Below are 21,958 nucleotides of genomic sequence, written 5' to 3'. Positions count from 1 at the left end.
ATAATTGGAGAGTAAAAGAGCGTGAGAATGTGAGAGGGAGAGAGTGAGACTGAGATAGTGCGAGACAGAGAATATCAGAGGGAGAGAGTAAGACAGTGAGAGAATGAGAGGGCGAGACTGAAAGAGAGAGAGAGTGGGGGAGTTATGGAGGGAGAGAGGGAGTGGTTAAGGAGAGTACAAGAGGTAGAGAGCGAGAGAGTGAGAGAGGGAGAGAGGAAGAGAGTGAGAGGGAGAGAGGGAGCAGGATAGAGTTTCGTCTAAATAGTCACGTCCCGTCCTACGTCCCAATCTTTAGAGTTTCATCTAAATAATCCCATCCAGGGTCTGTCCCGTTCCATTTTTTTCATCCACGTCCCATTCTGTCCAAGAAATTCTCGTCCCGTCCAACATCCCAGGACGAAACAGGGCATGCGTCAGCATTAGACCACTCAGAAATTGACACGTGGCATAACACATGTGTCAGGCTGGTGGACCTGTCCCACAGGACGAAATAACCGTCCCCTCCCCCGTCAAAAGCCCCAGACGGGACGGTTATTTTGTCCACGGACAAAGCAATCATTCGTCTAGGGACCGGCGGACGTTTCTTAGTCCCGTCAATCGTCTGAAATCATGGACGTGACGATTTTTTCGTCCGCAAATGAAATTACCATCCGTCCGCGTCCCTGCACTATATGGTTTGGTCTGACTGAATTTTGGTCAGACTGTGGCCGTCCATATACGCAAGATCGTCCGCTACGTGGATGCTGGACGGTTGTGGACGGTTTTCGTCCATTCTCATGAACCAATTTTTTTGGGGGTAGTCCCAAACCGTCCCGTCCCGTCCAGTTCCATGTGACATCCGTAATAGAAAACATAGAAAACCGTCAAGCGTCTCCGTCCCAGATGATCTTACACTTTTTTCCTCACGGTTAATTTTCTTGTTATTTTACAAGGATATAAAGAAAATTTATTTTGACGTAAAATAAAGCTTCAAATTTTCATGAAAAATCGTAAAATACAATTTTAGTACATTCGTCCTTCGTCCGGTGTACGAATTTCCGTCTCGTCCAACGTCCTACCGGCCCAGGACGGGACGAGACGGAAATCCCGTACCGTACGCGTCCCTGCACTGCGAGTATAAATACCGCACCGGAAGCTTCACGATTTGAATTTGAGCGGGAAATCGGAGGAGATGGAGATCAATTTCCAAGGGAGAGACGAAGCTCCTGGCAATGTCGGAGAAGAAGAAGACGAGGAAGACGATGAAGAAGAAGATGGGGAATCGGAAGGCGCTTCGGATTACTGGACGGAAGAGAAGATGGAGAAGCTCCTGATCAAGAATCTGAAGCAGATCTACAAGGACGCGATCGACAGGTTAATCTCCCTCGGCTATCATGAAAACCTCGCGTTTTCCGCTGTTATTCGATCCGGCGATTGCTTCGGCCGCACCGGAGAAATCTTCTCCGACATTATCGAAAACGCCGTCTCCGAAATCGACAGCGTTTCTGGATTCAATTCTTCGTTTGATCTCCGGCATCTGGTGAAATCCTCTTTGGACGGACTGATCCGATCTCTACGGCAAGCGCGCCCCGATCTAACGCGCGGAGACGCGATGTGGTGTCTACTGATGTGCGAACTCGGCTTGCGACGCGCTTCTGCCATTGATCTCACTGTTGACGTTCCTACTGACGCCGGCGGAGGCGATCTAGATGAAGATATCGAGGCGGAGATCGCCAGGAGATTTGGTCTAACACCGGCTGCGGAGTCGAGAATGAGGCGGCAAGTTGCGATGTTCGAAGCTGATTTTGGATCTCGATCTGGGACACCTCCGATCTCTACTGTTTCCGACGGCGGTTCTTCTTCCCTGTCGCAATTCATTCGTGATCACGCCGGTCCTGATGCTGTCGCCGAGCTGCTCGATGATTTCAAGAAACTCACCGTGGGGGGCGATTCGGTTAGCGAAGATCCGGAAGAACGTAAGCGAGACATGATCGAAGCTCTCGTTGGGGACCTCAACAGGCTGGAAGAGAGTTTGAAGGAGAGGATAGAGTGGGCACAACGCAAGGTACTAGAAGCGGCGGAGAAGCTGAACAAGGAACTTTCGGAGGAAAGAAATTTACGGCAAGATTGGTTGGAGAAACTGCACGGGGGGAACGACAGGAAGATGATGGATGATTCTCTGATCAAGAAAGTCGAAGACATGGATGATCATCTGAAGAAGGCGGAGGATGAGGTTGATGAAGCGATCAGGGCGGTCCGTAAGCTGAACAAGGAGTACAAGGATTTGTTTGCGGAGATGGAGGGTTTGGGATGGAGTCCGAAGGAGATGACACCGGAAGAATTGAAGCTGGAGAAGCTGATGATGAAGAAGATTGATGCTTGGGATAAGCAGAGGGAGGATATGAAGAACGAAATCCAGCGGCTGACGGCCTCAAACGAGAAGTCGCAACAAGAATCAGAGAATTTGACGAAGAAGAAAAAAGAATTGGAGGTGAGTGTTCATCCTTTTAACTCCTCAACTTCTCATTTCTCGTCCGATTTCATGAAATTGGCATCATAGATTACAAGCCAAGTGCGCATAGAGTTTTAAGGAAACGCCAGGATTTTTTTCCATCCTGAAATTCTTCTTCTGATATTACAGGTCTGCTAGAATAACCGATTGAGATCTAGAAACAACCGTCTAAGAATTTTTTTAAAATCTTAGCATCTTCTTTAAATGGCACGATGATTTGGTTTATCCATGAGACTAGTACGATTCTAGGTACTATATATATTCCATGATTGCTGATAGTGTGTTAGAGTCCTGACAAAGACTCAACACAGAGAACCCGGTCAACAACTGATTCTTGAAAATCCTAAGCTTACAAATACCCTTTTTTAAGATCATTAGAGGGACTTTTGATGAATGATCACCTTGTGGTTTCTTAGCACGAGCTGTATCCGGCTTTCGTGAGGGCAAGAACTCCCGATTTGGAAGTTCTCGAGGGTTTGTTCACCTATCTCCCTTTACATGAATCCAATTTCATGTTCTAATTCCAAGGCTCTGTCCAAAGTTCTGTAAAGCATCTTTGGCAAAATTTTTGCATGACATGGCATGCTTTTCCATCTATGTTTCGCAATGATACTAGAATACTCCTGGATGCATCTACATGCATAAATTTCAATTTCACGCTCTTAGTCCAAAGTTCTGCAAAACATCCTTGAGAAAATTCAATTCTGCACTATTTTTGCATGCTCCTCTCATCTGCATATCCTTTCACTCACATCTATATTTGTGTCTAAGCAGATGAGTCTAAGTCAGGCAGTAACAGCCAGAGAGATGGCCGTGACACGAGCCGAAAAGGCGCGCAGGGCCAAGGAGTTCTGCAAGTCTTCCATAAAGACGAGGCGCAAGGAGCTCAGAAAAACGTTTGATAACGATGCTCAACGCCATAGGAATCAGATACAAGCGCTTAAAGAAGAACTCGCTCGTCTGAAGGGCTCACCAATGCCCAGGTCACCCATACATCATGCGGGGCCGTCCTCGCCGAGTCGAGGAACGTTGGAATTGAGGACGAGGCAGCCGGCAGCTCCGGCAGGCAACACGAGGGAGTGCTTGACATGCAATTCAGAGGTCTCCGTGGTGTTCCTGCCGTGTGCGCACCAAGTCTTCTGCACCAGCTGCAGTGACCACCACGAGCACAAGGCGACGATGGTCGTCTGTCCCATCTGCAGCTGCCGAATCCGGGAGAGAATCAAGGTGCTTAACACAATTCAGTGAGACTGATTCCCATCTCTGGCGGAAGACGAGGCAAAGATTGAATAAAGGTATGCATATCTTGCTTGCATGATTTAGGATTACTAATAATAAAGTTTGAATCTAAGAACAGTATGATGAGAATCAAGGTGCTTAACACAATTCAGTGAGACTGATTCCCATCTCTGGCGGAAGACGAGGCAAAGATTGAATAAAGGTATGCATATCTTGCTTGCATGATTTAGGATTACTGATAATAAAGTTTGAATCTAAGAACAGTATGAAGAGAATCAAGGTGCTTAACACAATTCAGTGAGACTGTTCCCATCTCTGGCGGAAGACGAGGCAAAGATTGAATAAAGGTATGCATATATTGCTTGCATGACTTAGGATTACTGATAATAAAGTTTGAATCTAAGAATAGTATGAAGAGATGAAGATTGAGCATGGATATGGCAAAATAAATGGGGTGGAGTGTAGTGATTAGAACTTTAACATTCATACTTCATGTGATGCTTTTTAGGTGGGGAATATTTGATGATGTTTTAAAGTTGAGAGTATGTTAACAGCTATGAAATCGTTTATACTGCATGAAATATTTGAGAAGTTTGGGATTGTATGCAGATAAGTTTGATCCAAGAAAGAGTAGATTTAAGTGTTTGCAACTTCTATAAGCTTATAAAAAAATGCTGGTGTTTTATATTTAAATTTTTTTATAAAACCCTTTCACTTTAATTATATCCTCTAACATCAAGAAAACCTTACACATGTGACCCCTATTAACTCTTAATAGGCCCATTGTCCTATTAACTCTTTATTGGTTAACCTAATTAATCAACTGTATGAAATACATATATTAAATAATTCTGAGTGAATATGAGCCATAGTGGCAATTCTATAATTCTGGATTCTCTATTCTCCCCTCTAAGCTACATATATGTCTCTCTTATAACCTTACAATTTTAAGCTATTTGATTTTCTCTTTCCACATTTCCATAATGGCTATAGATGGATTTAACTTGACCAATAGGTTGATTTGTCAAACATGTGGAGCACCAAGACACACCATTTATTCCAGAAGCTACAAATGAGTTCATCAATTCTTTCACAGAATCAATACACATAATCCCTCATATGTGTGATAGAAATGGAACAAATCAGGGCATGACCAACTACCATAATCCAATTAGTCATCTTAGTTAAGATAGATGCATTTTTCAAGTCACCTAAGAATTATTTCTGCAATAGGTCCATTTTTGTATTTTGTACGCAAATAGATAAAAAAATATCATGAGATCTAATCTTATCACCATGAGCCATTCATGTGTCCACCCTCTAGACGTACCCACACAATCTTCAAAGCATTGTATTTCATCATTGTTCTATCAAAGAGAACTACTTAAATCCTAAAGGAACCCCTCGCCATCTAGTTTCACTAAAAGGCAGGCTTTTGAAAAAAGTCATGAGAAAGAAAGGATAGGGCACCTAGTTATTGCTTATATATTTCACCTTGAAATGGGTCCCCTCCCCTATTTTTACTGTCCCAGACATTTTCTATAAAGTCCTTAAATTATATTCACCAAAGTTCCAAATTCTTATGTGTGGCCATATAGGTCCAAATAACCTTCATTGGCTAACCTTATTACTTAACTATATCAACATATAGATTGATTTATCAATGATTACGTTATCACAAATGACAGGTTGAGTTGTCAAGCCTTGGGCAGCCAAGATACACCTCATGCTCTATGGCACATTTACCATCATCAATTGCCATGCATGTACTATCTCTCATCAACATGACACTCCAGATGACTAACTCTCAAACCTTAATTGGTCATTATGTTTATCACTAATGCATAGTAGAAATTATCAAAAAGCATATTATATAGTATTTAGATACTGCAGCCGGGGATTTAACTCAATCATCTTCTTGGAGCCAACTCCTGTTATATCGAGGAAAATTGATTCAGTCTTGACCAAATAATCTTAAGTCATAATCAAAGTACAAGATGTCTTTGGTGTCTAAGGCTAAGAACCACTTAGACAGGCGTGACATAAATCAACTCCATTAATACCATTCAGGAATATGTAAGCATCAATTTTTTGAAGTGTTTTTCCTAAAGAGAACCCACAATATATCCTTCGTCTTTTCACTAATGTCATAGGATCAGCCATAATGATTGTAGGAGTGGTATTCAACAATGTTATTCAATCTAAATATTTTGATGTCCATCTTGACCATCATTGAAATAGAAATATTCAGAACACATTTTTAAAGACTAGTGAACATTGTTCTATGATATCATCCTGATTCCCTTATTCATTGCATGTATTTAATGACTTCATAAACATCACATAACAATTATGATGAATAAAAATTTATTTTTATGAACATAAACAGAGAGAGATTAAGAGCAAAATACAGAGAGATTAAGAGAGAAATAGTGAGAGAGCGTGAGAGTGAGGATGAGAGAGAAGCAGAGAGAGAGAAAGAGATTAATAGCAAAACTGAGAGAGATTAAGAGCAAAATAGAGAGAGATTAAGAGAGAAAGAGAGAGAGAGAGAGCGTGAGAGTGAGGATGCGAGAGAAGCAGAGAGAGAGAGATTAAGAGCAAAATTGAGAGAGATTAAGAGCGAAATAGAGAGAGATTAAGAGAGAAATAGAGAGAGAAAGAGAGCGCGAGAGTGAGGATGAGAGAGAGATTAAGAGCAAACTAGACAGAGATTAAGAGAGAAATAGAGAGAGAAAGAGAGCGTGAGAGCGAGGATGAGAGAGAGATTAAGAGCAAAATAGAGAGAGATTAAGAGAGAAATAGAGAGAAAGAGAGAGTGAGGGTGAGAGTGAGGACGAGAGAGATAGAGATTAAGAGAGAAATACGGAGAGAGAGAGAGCGTGAGAGTGAGGATGAGAGAGATAGAGATTAAGAGAGAAATACGGAGAGAGAGAGAGCGTGAGAGTGAGGATGAGAGAGATTAAGAGCAAAATAGAGAGAGATTAAGAGAGAAATAGAGAGATTCAAGAGCGAGACAGAGAGAAGCGTGAGACTGAGACTGAGACAGAATAAGAGATGAATAGAAAGAGGGATGGAGTGCGGTTAAAAGTGTGGTTAAAATAGGACCGTTGGGGTTGTTTAGTCAACCAGGGTTCAGGGGTCTCCTGTTAATCATTTCTCTCTAAATAATCCTAGCCGTTCAGGTATTTCTACTTCTATACGTGGGGTACGTGTTCCAATCCCGTTAACCAATCCCGTTAACCAATCCGGTTAACACTGGTTTAACCAGAGTTTGAGCCACTCGATTTATTTCTTGCGGAGGGGGCTACGATTTGTTTCCTTGCACAGCGATCATCTGATGGAATTAAGCTTCTGTGAGAGAGCCATGGCGGTCTTCCTTGGTTGCCTCGTTTGCTCGCCGGAGGTCTTCCTGCCACTGTCCAGGGTCTGCCTTCTGATTCCTCTTTCCGTTTGATTTTCTTTGAGTTTGTTCGATTTTCTATGACTGTGGAGTTTGTTCCGGAGAGATTGTCGATTTTTCTTTTTTCTCGTGTTTATGAACAATCCTCCGTCCAGAGACGAAATTTAGCTACTTTTTCCACAGTCGTATCAAGCCAGACTTATTAGGTTGTAAAAGTACTGTTCAGTACCCTTGGTGTTCTACTTGATGAGTGGACGAGAAAGAGAATGAATTCATTGACGGAAAAGATTAATCGGGTTGATATCATGTGCTGGGTTATTTTGAGCACGAAAATATAGATGAGAAAGATTACGTTATATCTTTATTAGCTTGGTTTTTATTGGTATAATAAAGAATGTAATCATTTTGATGATCTCGTATTGCTTTTGTCTATGTTCTTATTATGTTTTCCCTTTTTTTCTCAGCAAAACGAGGAACGTGCAGTTATGATAAACTCTAATGCTGATGAAGATAGAATATCAAACGTGAAGGCAGCTTTAACTTTCATAGCCAAGGCTACTCTTAAGGTCAAGCTCGCTTTTATTCTGTATTTTCATCGTCATAACTTCTTTTCATAAAAAATCGTGACTTCCTTTCATCAAGACCTTTTTCTGTGAGATTCATGATTTATTAATTGTTCGTCGCTTGGTTTTAGTGACATTCGAGTTTACTATCATAGTTTTGAGTTCCGATTGTGAATAGTTCTCTATCTCATTCGAGAGATGGAAGGAAAATAGATGTCGGCTTGTCATCATCATTGTCTTCAAGAAAACAGATGAATTTACCTGGCGTGGAAGAATCACGAGGACATAAATTTACCTGAGGGAAAATAGATGTTTGATGACAACTCGTCATCAAACATGCCAACTATGTTTCGAGCTCTCATGAACTCAACTTTAAGATCATGTCTTCATCAAAGTGTTTTCATATTTTTCAATAATATCTTAGTTTATGGTAAGAACTAGACCGAGCACCATCAACACCTTCAAGTAGTTTTCAAAGTCCCGTTTTCTAACAAATTACGGATCAATGCGAGGAAATTTAACTTTCCCCAAGATACGATTGGCTATTTAAGACATTAGATTTTGCTGGAGTCCATGTGGCAGCCGGTAGCAAGATAATGTACAACTAAATGTCAACCACGTTCATTGTATTCTGAGGGACAAGGAAGGAAAGGGGCTTGTGGCCACTCAGAGCAGCAGCGAGTTTGTCCTCGTGCGACTTGATCACTGAAGGTTGATCGACCTGGTTAGAGAAGGGCTAGAGAGTGAGGGAGAGACACAGAGAGAGGAGGGAGGGAGCAGTTCTTAGGATGGCCATGGCCTGTCTTACGGTAGACCCAGAGGGAGGGAGGGACTTGTCTGCGGGCTGGAAGTGAGGGAGGGAGGGAGGGAGGGAGAGAGAGGGACTTGTCTGCGAGCTGGAAGTGAGGGAAGCGTTTTCCAATCTGTATAGCATCCTTTCATGTTGCCTCAAAATCAGCTAGATGAGGCCACTTGTCAGTTAGATTAGTTTATTGAGGAGCAGCACCTTGGGTTTGACCTGCCATAGCAGATCTTTAGACAGTACAAAGGGGCACTTTTTGAGACGTCCGATCCAGCTCGATCGCTTTGCAAAGCTGAGAGGCATGGGCCAGAAATTCAAGCTTTTATCACAGGCCCTCTGCTAAAAAATGCAATACGGACTAAACTATTGAGGCCTCAATTTCTTGTTCAATCGTCAGCCACTGAGTACTTCCGATTAGGGCGCAGCTTATATAATACTGAACAACTTTCTTCTCTATACATGTATATAGCACAGAACATCCACCTCAAAGGCGATGTCCCATCAATGCTTGTCTGCAGAATTTTTCATTTGAGGTTGGGTGTGGTCAGTTTCAGCTTTTAGGACGTCAAGCATCTGGTCTCTAATTGCCAGAAGTTGGTCCAACTTTGGGACTGGAAAGGGTGGTGAGCCATAATGGATGAGCTTCAAGGTCTCCCTGACGTAGCCCATCCAAAATGGAGAAGTTTTTAGTATTGAGTGATGGGATGTGAGTGATTGAACTCTGGTAGGGTTGACATGGAAGGGAGGATGAGGCAGCATTGAAAACCAAAAACTCCTCTTTGATGCCGTACCCATCAATCCTTGATCTCTTTGCTGATTTGTGTCATTATTTTTTGAAGAATTATGTCGCTCTCCAGCTCCCTCCAAATGGTGATGTCGTCCTACCTGACAGGCATGGATATCTAGCACATGGTGACTTCTTTCAAGGCTGGACAAAGGTCCACAAAAATAAGGATAACCAATGCTTCCAATTCATACTCTTGGTGCTCGTCCAAGGACTGAGGCCTGTAATGGACTTTGGCTTGAATTCACGTTGCAGTGCTGAAAGAAAAGTTTTCCTGAGCATGTTTTATTTTATGGGAAAAGTACATCTGAGGGCTGCTCAATTTCTGCTATGCTCTTGTTTGAATAGGCAGTGGTAAGCTTCCTCTGTCGAATACCCAAAGCTCTTATAGATTCACTATCAATAATTCTCCCTGTCCAAAAACCAGAAGAGTTTGTTCTGATAACCAAATCAATCCTGCCCTTTCCCATCTAGATGCATGCCAAATAGCTGTATCTTCGAAATGTTCAAGCATAGGGGAAGATGGAAATACTGATTGACAAGCTGGAGTCACCCTTTCATGTCCTACCCCAAAAAATAAATGGTCTCCCTTGCCATATGTATGTTGATGATCCCCTTGACGTCCCTGACCCAAACAAAGGTTTTCTTCTAGCAGATTACCGAGTAGAGTGGGTGTCCACACAGTATATCAGTGTGTGGGTAGGATTGGTGGCGGCCGTCAGGAATGGTTCCCGTCACTGGTCCTGTGATGGTTGCAAATGTGCTATTAGAATGCATGACCAACTGCTAAACCTGTCAAATATTTTCCATATGCACTAGTTTAAGGTCCTTTGACGTGCACTGGAGTTTCTCTCTAATACCAAAATGGTAAGACTCATTTCCTACTAATGAACTTGCACTTAATAAAAGACCTACTTTTCAAATTATCCTGTCAAGACGACGTAAGAAATCACCAGTCGGGATAAAAGGAGAGAATGAGGGGATCAGGATCACCTAGCCACTAGGGCGCTCCAGTTCTGTGAACTCCCTCTCTCAACCAGTTGGTGAAGAATCCTCAACAAAAAGGAGCGGGCGAGGGTTCAAGATTAAGGTTTAGAGTGAGACAGTAAGAGAGATGCTCACGGGTTATTTGCCTGCCATCTGCACTGTGGGCCCTGAGGTTATCAGCTTCTTGGCAGACAATATAGGAGTCTATGCAAATCGCTAGAGTCTAAACACATGGCCTTGTTCTTAGCCCACATATCTCTGAAATCTGCTGTGGGCCTCACCACCTTTGGCATTCTTAAAATCCAAGGCAAGCTGAATGACAGAACACTTTTGTCCTCATTAATGGCAACGCAACACATAATTTATTTGCAGCAAATTGACACACCAACTAGAAATTCTCATGGAGCCCACACCACCCTCAGTGTCATTCTGGACAACGGTATGAAGATGCGAGGAAATCTATCATGCAGAAATCTCACCATTACAGTCCACGGTTTCATTGTGACCCAAGACTTCCTTGATTGACCCTATCCTAGTCTTGCAGTGGCATAAGACATTGTGGGAGTTATCTTAGACTATGATATTGTGCAATCATCCATATTTCACCAAAGACATCGCCTTGGCTTTACGCTAGGGAATTCATCCACCTACATAGAGTACTAAGAAAACATAGAGTACTAAGATGCACCATATTCATATCCTTCAATCGGATGAGTATGATTCTATTCTAGTCAATATTGAAGGACTGTCCAAGTACAGTCTCTTCATTTCCCTCAAACATCTATATTCTTCCAAAGACATCACCTTGGCTCTCACCAGGGAAGTCATCTATATTCTTCCACTGTTTCTTCTGAGACCTTACCTTCGCTAGAAAATTCTAGCAAGGTTTGCTACTATGATCTTATTTTTATCTTTTTGATTGCCTTTTTTAATAACCAGGATATCACGGGAAAACGAGCAGAAGAAGCACAAGCATTCAAGGAGAAATCATTATCATTTCGTAAGCTGAACGACCAGAAGGAATTGTGGTTTGCCATTTATTTCATTTTCTTGCACGAGGTACAATGCATGTTTTATGTTGGGGATGAGAAAACACCATTAAATGAGCTCCAATTTTTTTATTCCGTGCATCAATTCAAAATTGGGTGGGGAAGTAATTTGTTTAAAATATTGAATTGTTTCAAAATTTTCCTTCATGAATTTAATCAAACCACACCTTGAAGAGTTCATTTACTTTACACCTTAGAAGCATGTGTATAAAAGTTAAGCTCTTGTAGCGGATCAAGTGCACCTTTTGATGGTATGAGCCATGGGTCTAGAATCACGTGTTAAGCTTCTAAGTTGTTAGGATATCTGGTATGGTGAGGAACAGACATGAAAATCAAGGGGTTGAAGTACTATTTTCCTAGGTTGAGTGCTGAGTGAAAAACTTCATCATACCACCTTCTGTTAGCAGAACCTACTTGGTTGTTTTGGATCTCCATTAAATGGAATCTTACTTGGGTTAAGGGTAGTCATTTCTTCAGGTCTTGAGCACAGAATCACTTTTCCTTGAGCCACCTAAAAGAAAAATTTGAAACGCATCATCACCATCTCCATCTCACCTTTGACTACCCACATGTACCATCATATCTTTTATAGGAACCCAACTTGAACCCATTTCCGTATTACTTAAGATATGCCCAACTCCCAAGTCTTTCTTTCCTCCCTCTCTGTTATTATATTTTTCCTTCTTTCCCTCCTCTTTGCTTCTCTCCTTCTCGACTTAAGATATCACCAGCTATTCTCACTTTGAATGGGAGTGAGCTATTATCACTTTTAGTTATCTATCATCCATTATTATTTTGTGTGAAGGTTTCTTTGTTTAAGTTGGATTGATTGTTTTCTTATATTTTATTCTACCCCTTTTGAAAAAAAACAAAAAAAGCAAAAAGGCGAGCAAGAAAAAAAAGCAAGTGAGCAAAAAAAACAAGCAAGCAAAAAAGGGGAAAAAAGCAAGAAAGCAGAAAAGTAAGAAATAAAAAAAAGAAACCAAAAAATGGAAGTCCTCAATAGCAAGAAAAATCCGAGGAGCAAAAGAAAAAATTTGTGGGGGCTTGTAGGTTTTATTTCATTTTTGCATGGATATCACCATGATTTGTTCGTCGTCATCTTCCCTCCAATGTTGTACATGTGTTCATTGCTTACTTTGAAAAGATTTCTTCGTCCTTGAGGATGAAAAATCATCTTCACCTCATTCTATACCTTTTCTGTGCGTTCTTCAATCTTGGGAGTAGGCTATCTTAAGTAATATGTGCCCTTTGTTCATCTTTCATTTCTTGTTATCCACCTATTACCCTTCTCTTGTGCCATTCCACCTTTCTGTTCCCTCTTTACCCATAGAGACCCTCTTCTATTATATCCTCCCCACCTCATTTCGTTGGCACACTGTTAGTTTAGGAGAAATAGAGAGATGTTGAGGAGAGGAGAAGCTCCAGCCAAGGGCGGCGCCTGAGACACAGTCCTGTAGACTAAAAAGAACAAAAACTCAGAAGCTTAGTTTGACGGCTAGGGCTTGGGGCCTTTTAAGAGGCCCCATTACAAGGTCCCACGTGTGAGTCACTTAAAGGCTCACACGTGGGATTTTCCTTAAGTGAAAGTCGAAATAAAAAAGAAAAAAGGACTCCCACGTGGGCCACTTATAGAACGTGGCCCACTCACAATGGAGAAAGAAATAAAGTGAAAAGAGAGAAAGAGAAAGAGAGAGAGAGAGAGAGTGAGAGAAAGAGAGAGAGAGAGGGAGAGAGAAAGTGGCCCAGAGAGAGACTCGATTCAACACCCCCCCGCAAGCTAGGTGTGGATGTTGACCATGCCTAGCTTGGACACTAACTGTTGAAATCTCGGACCAGGCAGAGGCTTGGTGAAGATGTCTGCTTTTTGGTTGACGGATGGAATGTACTCTGGTCGAATGATTCCCCGATCAATGTTCTCCGAAAGATAATGCCGATTAATGGCCATATGCTTGGTCCTGTCATGTTGAACCGGATTTCTGGCAATTGCAAGGGCAGACTGATTGTCACAGTAGAGTTTGATTCCTTCACCATCATATAATCCAATATCCTCCAACAAATGCTTCAACCAGCGACATTCTGAGACACCCCGCTTAAGTGCTCGAAGTTCAGCTTCCGCACTAGACAGAGAGACTTCCTTCTGCTTCTTACTCCTCCAAGTGACCAAACTACCACCCAAGAGTGTACAATAACCGGATGTAGAGCGACGATCAGTCACCGACCGGCCCAATCAGAGTCAGTATAGGCTTCCAACGTCAGACCTCCTTCACGAGTGAATAGAAGTCCTTGTCCAACAGTGAATTTCAAATATGCCAGAATCCTGTAAGCTGCTCGCAAATGAATTTCATATGGCTCACTCATGAACTGACTCAATAGGCTGACAGCATACGAGATATCTGGTCTTGTATGGTTGAGGTAAATCAGTTTCCCAATCAACCTTTGATAAAGATGTTTGTCTACCGCCGCTCCATCATCTCCTTTTCCAATCTTTACATTAATATCAAGGGGGGTTGTCGCTGGCTTACACCCCAATTGCCCAGTTTCCTGCAGTAGATCCAACGTATACTTATGTTGGCTGAGAGAAATAATACCTTCGTTGGAGTATGCAACCTCAATACCCAAAAAATACTTCAATGGTCCAAGTTCCTTCATATCAAATTGTTTGGACAGTGCCTTGGTCAACCGATCAATTTCTTCTATATCTCCACCAGTAACAAGTATATCGTCCACATAGACTAGTAGAACAGTAATTGCTCCACCTGCTCCTTCTTGATAAAGAGAGCATGATCTCCTCTAGCTTGGTAGTAATTCAATTCTACCATGGCCTTAGTGAAGCGTCCAAACCATGCCCTCGGTGATTGTTTCAACCATACAGAGCCTTCTTCAGTCGACATACTTGATTTGGTTTTTCTGTCAATCGATATCCCGGGAAGCTGCATATAGACTTCTTCCTCCAACTCTCCATGGAGAAATGCGTTCTTCACATCAAACTGAAAAATTTCCCAATCACACTTAGCTGCAAGTGCAATCAAGACTCGGACGGTGTTAAACTTTGCTACTGGCGCGAATGTCTCACCATAATCAATTCCCTCTCTTTGTGTGTAACCCTTTGCCACTAGTCTGGCCTTGAGCCTTTCCAACATTCTATCTGCCAGAAATTTTGGTGTGAACACCCATCGACATCCCACTGCCTTCTTTCCCTTGGGCAGGGAAGTAATCTCCCAAGTGTCATTCTTCATGAGAGCATACATTTCATCATCCATAGCTGCTTTCCAACCCGGATCTCGGAGGGCATCCTCGACTCTGTCTGGAACAACAATTTCACCCAGCAGAGTGAGAAAACTCCGATACTGACTGCTCAGTCTTTCATATTTCACGTAATGGCTGATCGGGTACTTCGCCTTAGCTCGGCACGACCTTACTCCCTTCCTCAATGCTATAGGCCAACCTGAGTCATCATCCGGTGCTTCTACATTCGTATCTGCAACTACATCTTCTAGTGAGTGTTCCGGAACTTCTTGGGTCAATTCTTCCTCAGGATTAATTTGATTGTCCATAGCTCCCGCTGGTTCACCCTGCTCATCCGAAGGCTGAATCAATTCATCTTCGGCCTCATCAACTATCTGCCCGCTTGTGTTGACCTCGATCTCCCCAGCTGGAGTGTCAGTAGAACAATGGGTTTGATCAGGAGTCAAATGACGTAGAAATTCAAATACGTGTGAGCCTTGTTCAGTCTGGGTTGTCGCAGACACATTGTCAGCAGTGGAGTACAGTTCTGTCTCGTTAAACACCACATCTGCCGACACAAAGAATCTTCTTGAAGGAGGGTGAAAGCACCTATATCCCTTTTGAGTCCCAGAGTATCCAACAAATATGCAACGGATTGCTCGTGGGTCAAGTTTGCCTAAATTCTGATGCACATACACCACACATCCGAATACTCGAGCAGGAAGTCCAGAGAACAGGCGAACTTTGGAAAAGATTCGTAGTCGATCCAGGGACTGTTAAGATCAATGACTTTCATAGGAATTCTGTTTATCAGATAGGCTGCTGTCTGTACCGCCTCCCCAGTATTTCTTGGACAACTTTGCTTGAAATAATAGTGACCTGGCAGTGGCCAATGTAACCAACGCCTCTCAGCTAGCCCATTTTGCTGAGGGTGTTGACACATGACGTCTCATGTATAATCCCCTGGCTCATAAAGTACGACTTAACTTCGACATTGAGGAACTCAGTTCCATTATCAGATCGAAAACGTTTGATCTTCTTCCCAAACTGATTCTGAATTAAACTGCAGAATTCGATAATTACTGTTGGCACTTCTGCATTAGATTTCAGCAAGTATAGCCACATCGCCCGACTGCAGTCGTCAACAAACACAATGAAATAACGGCTGCCCGTTAAACTCTCCACTGGGCAGGGCCCCCAAACATCACTGTGTATACAATCAAACGGGGAAGAGCAGCGATCATCCATAAATTTAAAAGTAGTTCTTCGAAGTTTGGCCATACAACAGGCCTCACAAAACAATTTTTCAGCTAAAATCCCATTAAACATAGAGGGATAACAAGTCTTAAGTAAGTCAAAAGGAGGGTGTCCCATCCGTTGATGTAGACGGATCACCCTTTCCTCCTTGGTGATCGTATGTTGTGACACCATGCACTGTCGAGGCAAGCCATCAAGGATGAGTAAGCCACCTTCCCTCCTAAAGGACGAAATCTTCCTCCCGGAGACCTTGTCATACAAAAAACAGTCATCACTGTCCAGAATAAATTGGCAACCCAAATCATCAACTACTTTTTGTATAGATATCAAGTTTGTCCTTAGGCCCTCTACATGTAAGACTTCTTTGAGAGTGACCATCTTGGACCACTCAAACATATTTCCCCCATCAAACTTGACTTCTGGTGGGGGAAAAATAAAGTTAGGACGACCAGCATCTTGAACTTGAGGAGAGTCAGACTCTCCTTGTCTAACTCCACTCAGTCCTTCATCAACAGTAGCCAAAATTTCATCGCCATTGTTTGGCATTGCAGACAGAGCTTGAAGAAATCTGAGACGAGCTAACAGCAACAGGGAACACCTCCAACAACGACTTGATCTGCTCCAGTAGATGAGCCCTTCAAGGATCAGAGATGCTCTGATACCATGTTAGTTTAGGAGAAATAGAGAGATGTTGAGGAGAGGAGAAGCTCCAGCCAAGGGCGGCGCCTGAGACACAGTCCTGTAGACTAAAAAGAACAAAAACTCAGAAGCTTAGTTTGACGGCTAGGGCTTGGGGCCTTTTAAGAGGCCCCATTACAAGGTCCCACGTGTGAGTCACTTAAAGGCTCACACGTGGGATTTTCCTTAAGTGAAAGTCGAAATAAAAAAGAAAAAAGGACTCCCACGTGGGCCACTTATAGAACGTGGCCCACTCACAATGGAGAAAGAAATAAAGTGAAAAGAGAGAAAGAGAAAGAGAGAGAGAGAGAGAGTGAGAGAAAGAGAGAGAGAGAGGGAGAGAGAACGTGGCCCAGAGAGAGACTCGATTCAACACACACATTTGATATTCTGCGCTCAAACAAGAGGAGAAGAATGGTCATCCTTCACTTTCAGGTAGGAGGAAGGTTAGTGGGGAATCCCAAGCACTAATTAGCCACCATATTTGAGAGAGTGACCTAGAGAGAGAGAAATGTTTGATCACCTCCTGGATTATAGTATCATACCCTGCGAGAAGTAAGCTTCACTCCTCATGACCACCAGCTCTTTCCAAAACCTCAAGGGAGTTGATCATGGGGTTCTAGTATTTCATGGGGATATTCATACTTAGAGGTGTAATTGATACTTCCAACACTTTATACTCATGCGCTTAGGTTTGTAAGGTAAGTGGATTATCCAAGGAAAATTCAAGGGTGGGACTAGCAATGAATTTAGTTGAGGGGTCTGACAACACATTAATTGTTACATTTATGTCATGATTTTCATATTTTGAATAAAGAACATGAAACTCAAAATCGTCTGTAGGCTGCAGCCTCTCAATGTTAGGAAACATTAATAATCGCATATCATGTTCAAAAAAAGATTCGTATTTCTTTATTATATTTTTATAAAGAAAGAATCTGACACCATCAGCAGTTCAGTTTTTAAAATCTCAGATATTGGGCCAACAATGCGACACAAAGGAAGACATTGAGAGGTATCATTCTAGTTCAAAAGTGCTTACTTTCCAAAATATTTTTCTGTGTAATACAGTATGTCGTTGAATGTGATGTGGAGTATGATATCATACCTAAAGTACAGAAGCATGACATTATACTCATGTAGCAAGATTAATGAATCTGATTGAAGTTAATGAAGAATATGATGTTTTACTTTGATATGACATGGCATGGCTCAACGTACTGATAGATTTTAGTATGGTTTGGTATGATAGAGATTTACAACTCAGAGGATCCATAGAGATGAGATGGAGAATTATAATCATATAATAATTCTGAATATCAGAAGGCCTATTTTTTATTTAAAAATTAGAAGGTTAATGTAAGGGTGGGATGTGCCTACATTCTTTGCTGAATCTGTCGGTCTATTTTAAGTTTCTCAGAATATCATTCGTTTTCAGGCTTTGTACAGGAATAATTTTTTTTACTTATGAGGGTGTGGTAAAAGAGGAATCACCTTCCGGAATATGAGACTTCTGTGAATAAGAGTCCCGAAGTACTCAACGATTATTATTTTACTTTACAGTTTATATCATATTTTTGAGCTCAATACTTCATGTTTCAAAATTGTGTATTTTACTCCATTTGTCTTTTTACCATAGGAACTGTCTGTGATGTTTCCTATCGTTTGTTTTCAGGTCATGTTAGAGAAGCTGAAACTTTGTTTGTTGGGAGGATGAAAGTAAAAAGACGAACATAATGTTTAGAAGTAGAAAATACTTCTCAGTATGTAAGCCATGAAACTCTCAGTGGTGCTTATTTCCTTTTTATTTAGGTACATCACACTTTCATTTTACTCTGGACGTTTTTCAAAAGGTTTATAATTATTCTGTTATTGTCTGATTACCAATACAAGGGACAGAAATAGAGCCCAAAAAACCTGCGCAAAGACCATAGATAAATTATACCAAATGTTATAGTCAATAGGTCCATTTGGTTTCAGATCCCTAAAGATGAAAGAAAGGATAGGCTTTGGCTACATGCAAAAACAAGTCTTAAAGTATTACTTGTTTTCTAGTATTACTTGTTTTCAGGCTATATAGAAGGAGCAGAGAGTTATTTTGGCCTAGAACTCAATATCCGGTGAACTTTTATTTATCTTCATTATTTCCCTTTTATTTTCTACAGCGTGCTTTGATTTTACCATGCAGTATATTTCAAAAATATAGTTTCATTCAGTCTGTTCTTTGCTGGTAATCTTCAAGTAGGTTGAATATTGCTTCATGTCAATGTAAATGATGGAGGTATAATTACAACTTGAAGATGACATGGTATCACCCCACAACTCGCCTAACTTGTTTTTTATACTTTCTTTTGTTCTTACACATCTAGAGCATTCATTGAGATAATCTAGGGAACCCGTTGAGATAATCTAGAGAATCATGACCCCTTTGGTCAATGGTGTATTTACTATTTCAAGGGAAAAAATGTTAATACTAATTAATCAAGGATCACTAACTTCTGTTGACCTTCCTCCCTCTTTATTAAAAAAGAGAATCATGGTTGCATCTTCATTATGAGACTAAGGCCAGGCTTTGGCTAGGGGTTTCATCGTTTCTCTTGGCCCATTATCTTTTTTATGACAACATTTTTCAGGATCTATATGTGAAGCTGAACGTTCACTTGTCTATGAGGATGTGATCAAAGGTGACAACCATATTAAGCACGAAGATGAGATTCCTCGGCATGTAAGGCATGAAATGCGCATTAATTCTTATTTTTATTTTATTTTTTAGGTTAAGCTTTGTCATCAGAAAAGCATGTTTAGTACTCTGGTCTTTACTAAGCTTTTTGCTGATCCAAGAGGTGAGGACATCACTGGAGGTTTAATAATGCAGAGCCTACCGAATCTGTTTCTGGAACCGAAGTGATGAGATGGGATGTCAAAATATTTGATTACAAATGAATAAGAGTTTAAGTATTTAAAAAGGATATTTGTCCATCTATAAATCTACCCGTTTTGACAAAGCACGAGCTCACTTTTCTTGTTCTGATACAATGCATAAAAAATTCCTTTTTCTCCCAAAATTTTTTTATTCACTTGTTATCCGCCATTACCCTTATTTCCAACATCCCCCAAGGTCCCTAGCTGCAAAGGCATATCACACCTGAAATTTCATATACAATTTCAGACACTCGCAAGCACGAGGCAAGAACAAACATTTCATTATAAACTTGAAAGAGAGTACATTACCTGGTAGCAAGAATTTGGTGAAGTGACCCACGGATTGGATTTGGTGAAGAGTACAGGCATATCCCACCCTAACATTAACCTTCTGCTTTCTTTAAAGAAATTGACCTTCTAATGTTCCGCATTATTATTAATTCTTTTTTTAAAGAATAATTAATTCTCAATTCCATCTAAATACTAAAAATATAGCAATGCATAGTGTCGTGCCATGTCATATCCAAGTATAATATCATATTACTCATTAATTTCAATCAAAATTATTGATCTTACTACACGAGTATAATATCATGCTTCTGTACTGTAGGTATGATATCATACTCCACATCATTTTGAATAACATCCAACATTACTTAGAAAAATATTTTGGAAAGTAAGAGCTTTTGACCTTGAATGATACCTCTCAAAGGCTTCCATTTCTTATCATTTTTTGCCCAACATCTGAGACTTCACAAATTGAACTGCAGATGATGTCAATTTCTTTTCTTCATAAAAATATAACAAGTGAAGGTAAATATTTTTTGAACATGATATGCAATCCTTAAATGTTTCCCAACATTGAGAGGCTGCGACCTGAAGATGATTTTTGGCTTCGTGTTCCTTATTCAATGCATAAAAATCATGAGATAAATGCAATATTTAGTGTGTTCTCAGACCAATCAGCTTAATTCATTGATATTCCCTTAGTAGGGCCCTTAAATTTCCTTGGATCATCCACTTACCTTTGGAACCTAAACGTATGAAGTGTTAGTAGTATTAATTACGCTTCTATGACAATCCCCATGAAATACTATCACTCATGATCAACTCCTTTGATGTTTTGGAAAGAGTTGGTGGTCATGAGGATTGAAGCTTACTTCTCACAGGGTATGATACTATAATCCAGGAGGTGATAAAAAATTTCTCCCTCTCTAGGTCACACTATTCGGGTTTAATTAGTGCTTGGGGTTCCCCACCAACCTTCCTCCTACCTGAAAGTAAAGGATGTTTATTCTTCTCCTCTTGTCCAAGCAAAAAATATCAAATGTGTGTCAATAAAATAAGGTGGTGAGGATATAATAAAAGATGGAATGGCGCAAGAGAGGGGCAATAGGTGGATAACAAGAAATGAAAGATCAACAAAGGGCACATATTACTTAAGATAGCCTACTCCCAAGATAGAAGAATGTGCAGAAGAAGTATAGAATGATGTGAAGATGATGTGCATCATCAATGATGCAGAAATATTTTCTAAGCAAGCGATGAACATGTGCATAGCATCAGACATGGGAAGATGATGACGAACAAATCATGCTGATGTCCTTGGAACAATAACTAAAAACCTACAACAAGCCCCCATTATTTTTTTATTTTGTTCCTCGGATTTTTCATGCTATTGAGGACTTCCATAATTTATTTTTTGTTTCTTTTTTCTTTCTTACTTTTTTGATTATCAGCTTTCTTGCTTTTTTTTCTCGTTTTGCTTGCTTGATTTTTTTGCTTGCTTTCTTTTTTTGCCTTTTGCTTTTGTTTGCTTTTATCAAAAAGGGGTAGAATGAAAAATAAAAATAATTCATCCAGCTAAAACAAAGTAAACGTCATACAAATGATATCTGTAACATAAAGGACATGTCTCACAAAATAATAAGGGATCATAGATAACTAAAAAGTGATAACAGCTCATCCCAATTTTGCGAATCGAACGGCATCGACAAAAACCACTAAAACGAAGTACCTTTGCACGAATCTCATTCCTGATTTCTTCAATCCCGGAGCGAGACGAGTCGAGCTGCTCAAGTGTGCAGCCTCTAGACGTATCCACGTGGTCATCGGCACGTCGGATCTCCTCCTTCTCGTTGACGAGCCCCGTTCTATCTCTGTCGGCGTCGTTACGTCGTCCCGATCACATCAAGGATGGAGAGGGGGTGTGGGGAGAGTGGAGAAGAAGGGGAAAGGCCCCTGAACAATTCTGGCCTGGGTGAATTTCGTTCAGGGCCTTTCCCTATTTATACTAAGAGGGTATTTTTCATAAAAACCCTCAAAACTTAAGTATATCTTCCAATGTCCAAAAGACCATTTGCGTGTGACCCTCTAGGCCCATGTATCAGTCTAGTTAACGACTCCAACAGCCCAATAACCTTTATTGGCCTTCCAAATTAATTAACTATATCATCATATAGATTAATTAACGTCGGATCGATTTAACCCAATTGATAGGTCGAGACTCCGACACGTGGGGTGCCAAGCTACACCTCGTGTCCTAGAAGATACAA

At 41.0% G+C, this 21,958-nt stretch overlaps 2 protein-coding genes across 20 annotated transcripts; both read left to right on the top strand.

The window, feature by feature from the left end:
• The first annotated feature begins 1,163 nt into the window (after positions 1-1,163).
• Positions 1,164-4,194, top strand: LOC144714981 (MND1-interacting protein 1-like). 2 transcript variants are annotated; one of them, XM_078589814.1, is made up of 3 exons: positions 1,164-2,470; positions 3,266-3,786; positions 3,849-4,194. In XM_078589814.1, exons 1-2 carry the CDS (start codon positions 1,172-1,174, stop codon positions 3,737-3,739), a joined length of 1,773 nt encoding a protein of 590 aa, XP_078445940.1. In that variant the 5' UTR covers positions 1,164-1,171; the 3' UTR covers positions 3,740-3,786; positions 3,849-4,194. The 2 variants fall into 2 exon arrangements, with proteins under 2 accessions (XP_078445940.1, XP_078445939.1); XM_078589813.1 differs by having other exon boundaries at positions 3,266-4,194.
• Positions 4,195-7,001: 2,807 nt separating this feature from the next.
• On the top strand, positions 7,002-19,486 carry LOC144714749 (uncharacterized). 18 transcript variants are annotated; one of them, XR_013584463.1, is made up of 7 exons: positions 7,002-7,157; positions 7,598-7,699; positions 11,209-11,328; positions 17,441-17,496; positions 18,157-18,244; positions 19,115-19,206; positions 19,323-19,486. XR_013584463.1 is itself a non-coding variant. In XM_078589509.1 (5 exons), exons 1-4 carry the CDS (start codon positions 7,071-7,073, stop codon positions 17,491-17,493), a joined length of 303 nt encoding a protein of 100 aa, XP_078445635.1. In that variant the 5' UTR covers positions 7,002-7,070; the 3' UTR covers positions 17,494-17,496; positions 18,157-19,380. The 18 variants fall into 18 exon arrangements, 4 of the variants coding, with proteins under 4 accessions (XP_078445635.1, XP_078445634.1, XP_078445631.1 ...); XR_013584459.1 differs by having other exon boundaries at positions 18,157-18,248; XR_013584462.1 differs by having other exon boundaries at positions 19,115-19,165; positions 19,255-19,380.
• The last annotated feature ends 2,472 nt before the right edge of the window (positions 19,487-21,958 follow it).

Source organism: Wolffia australiana, chromosome 18 (assembly GCF_029677425.1).
Source record: "Wolffia australiana isolate 7733 chromosome 18, ASM2967742v1".
NCBI lineage: Eukaryota > Viridiplantae > Streptophyta > Magnoliopsida > Alismatales > Araceae > Wolffia > Wolffia australiana.
This window is presented reverse-complemented; position numbering and strand designations above follow the sequence as displayed.

Bases quoted from the DNA above. Each gene is read 5' to 3' on its own strand.
- LOC144714749 (XM_078589505.1), top strand. From the start codon at position 7,071: ATGGAATTAAGCTTCTGTGAGAGAGCCATGGCGGTCTTCCTTGGTTGC. The intron at 7,158-7,597 runs GTCTGCCTTCTG...TTTTTTTCTCAG, and splicing joins TCTTCCTGCCACTGTCCAGG to CAAAACGAGGAACGTGCAGT. The intron at 11,329-17,440 runs GTACAATGCATG...TCAGCAGTTCAG, and splicing joins ATTTCATTTTCTTGCACGAG to TTTTTAAAATCTCAGATATT.
- LOC144714981 (XM_078589814.1), top strand. From the start codon at position 1,172: ATGGAGATCAATTTCCAAGGGAGAGACGAAGCTCCTGGCAATGTCGGA. The intron at 2,471-3,265 runs GTGAGTGTTCAT...GTGTCTAAGCAG, and splicing joins AGAAGAAAAAAGAATTGGAG to ATGAGTCTAAGTCAGGCAGT.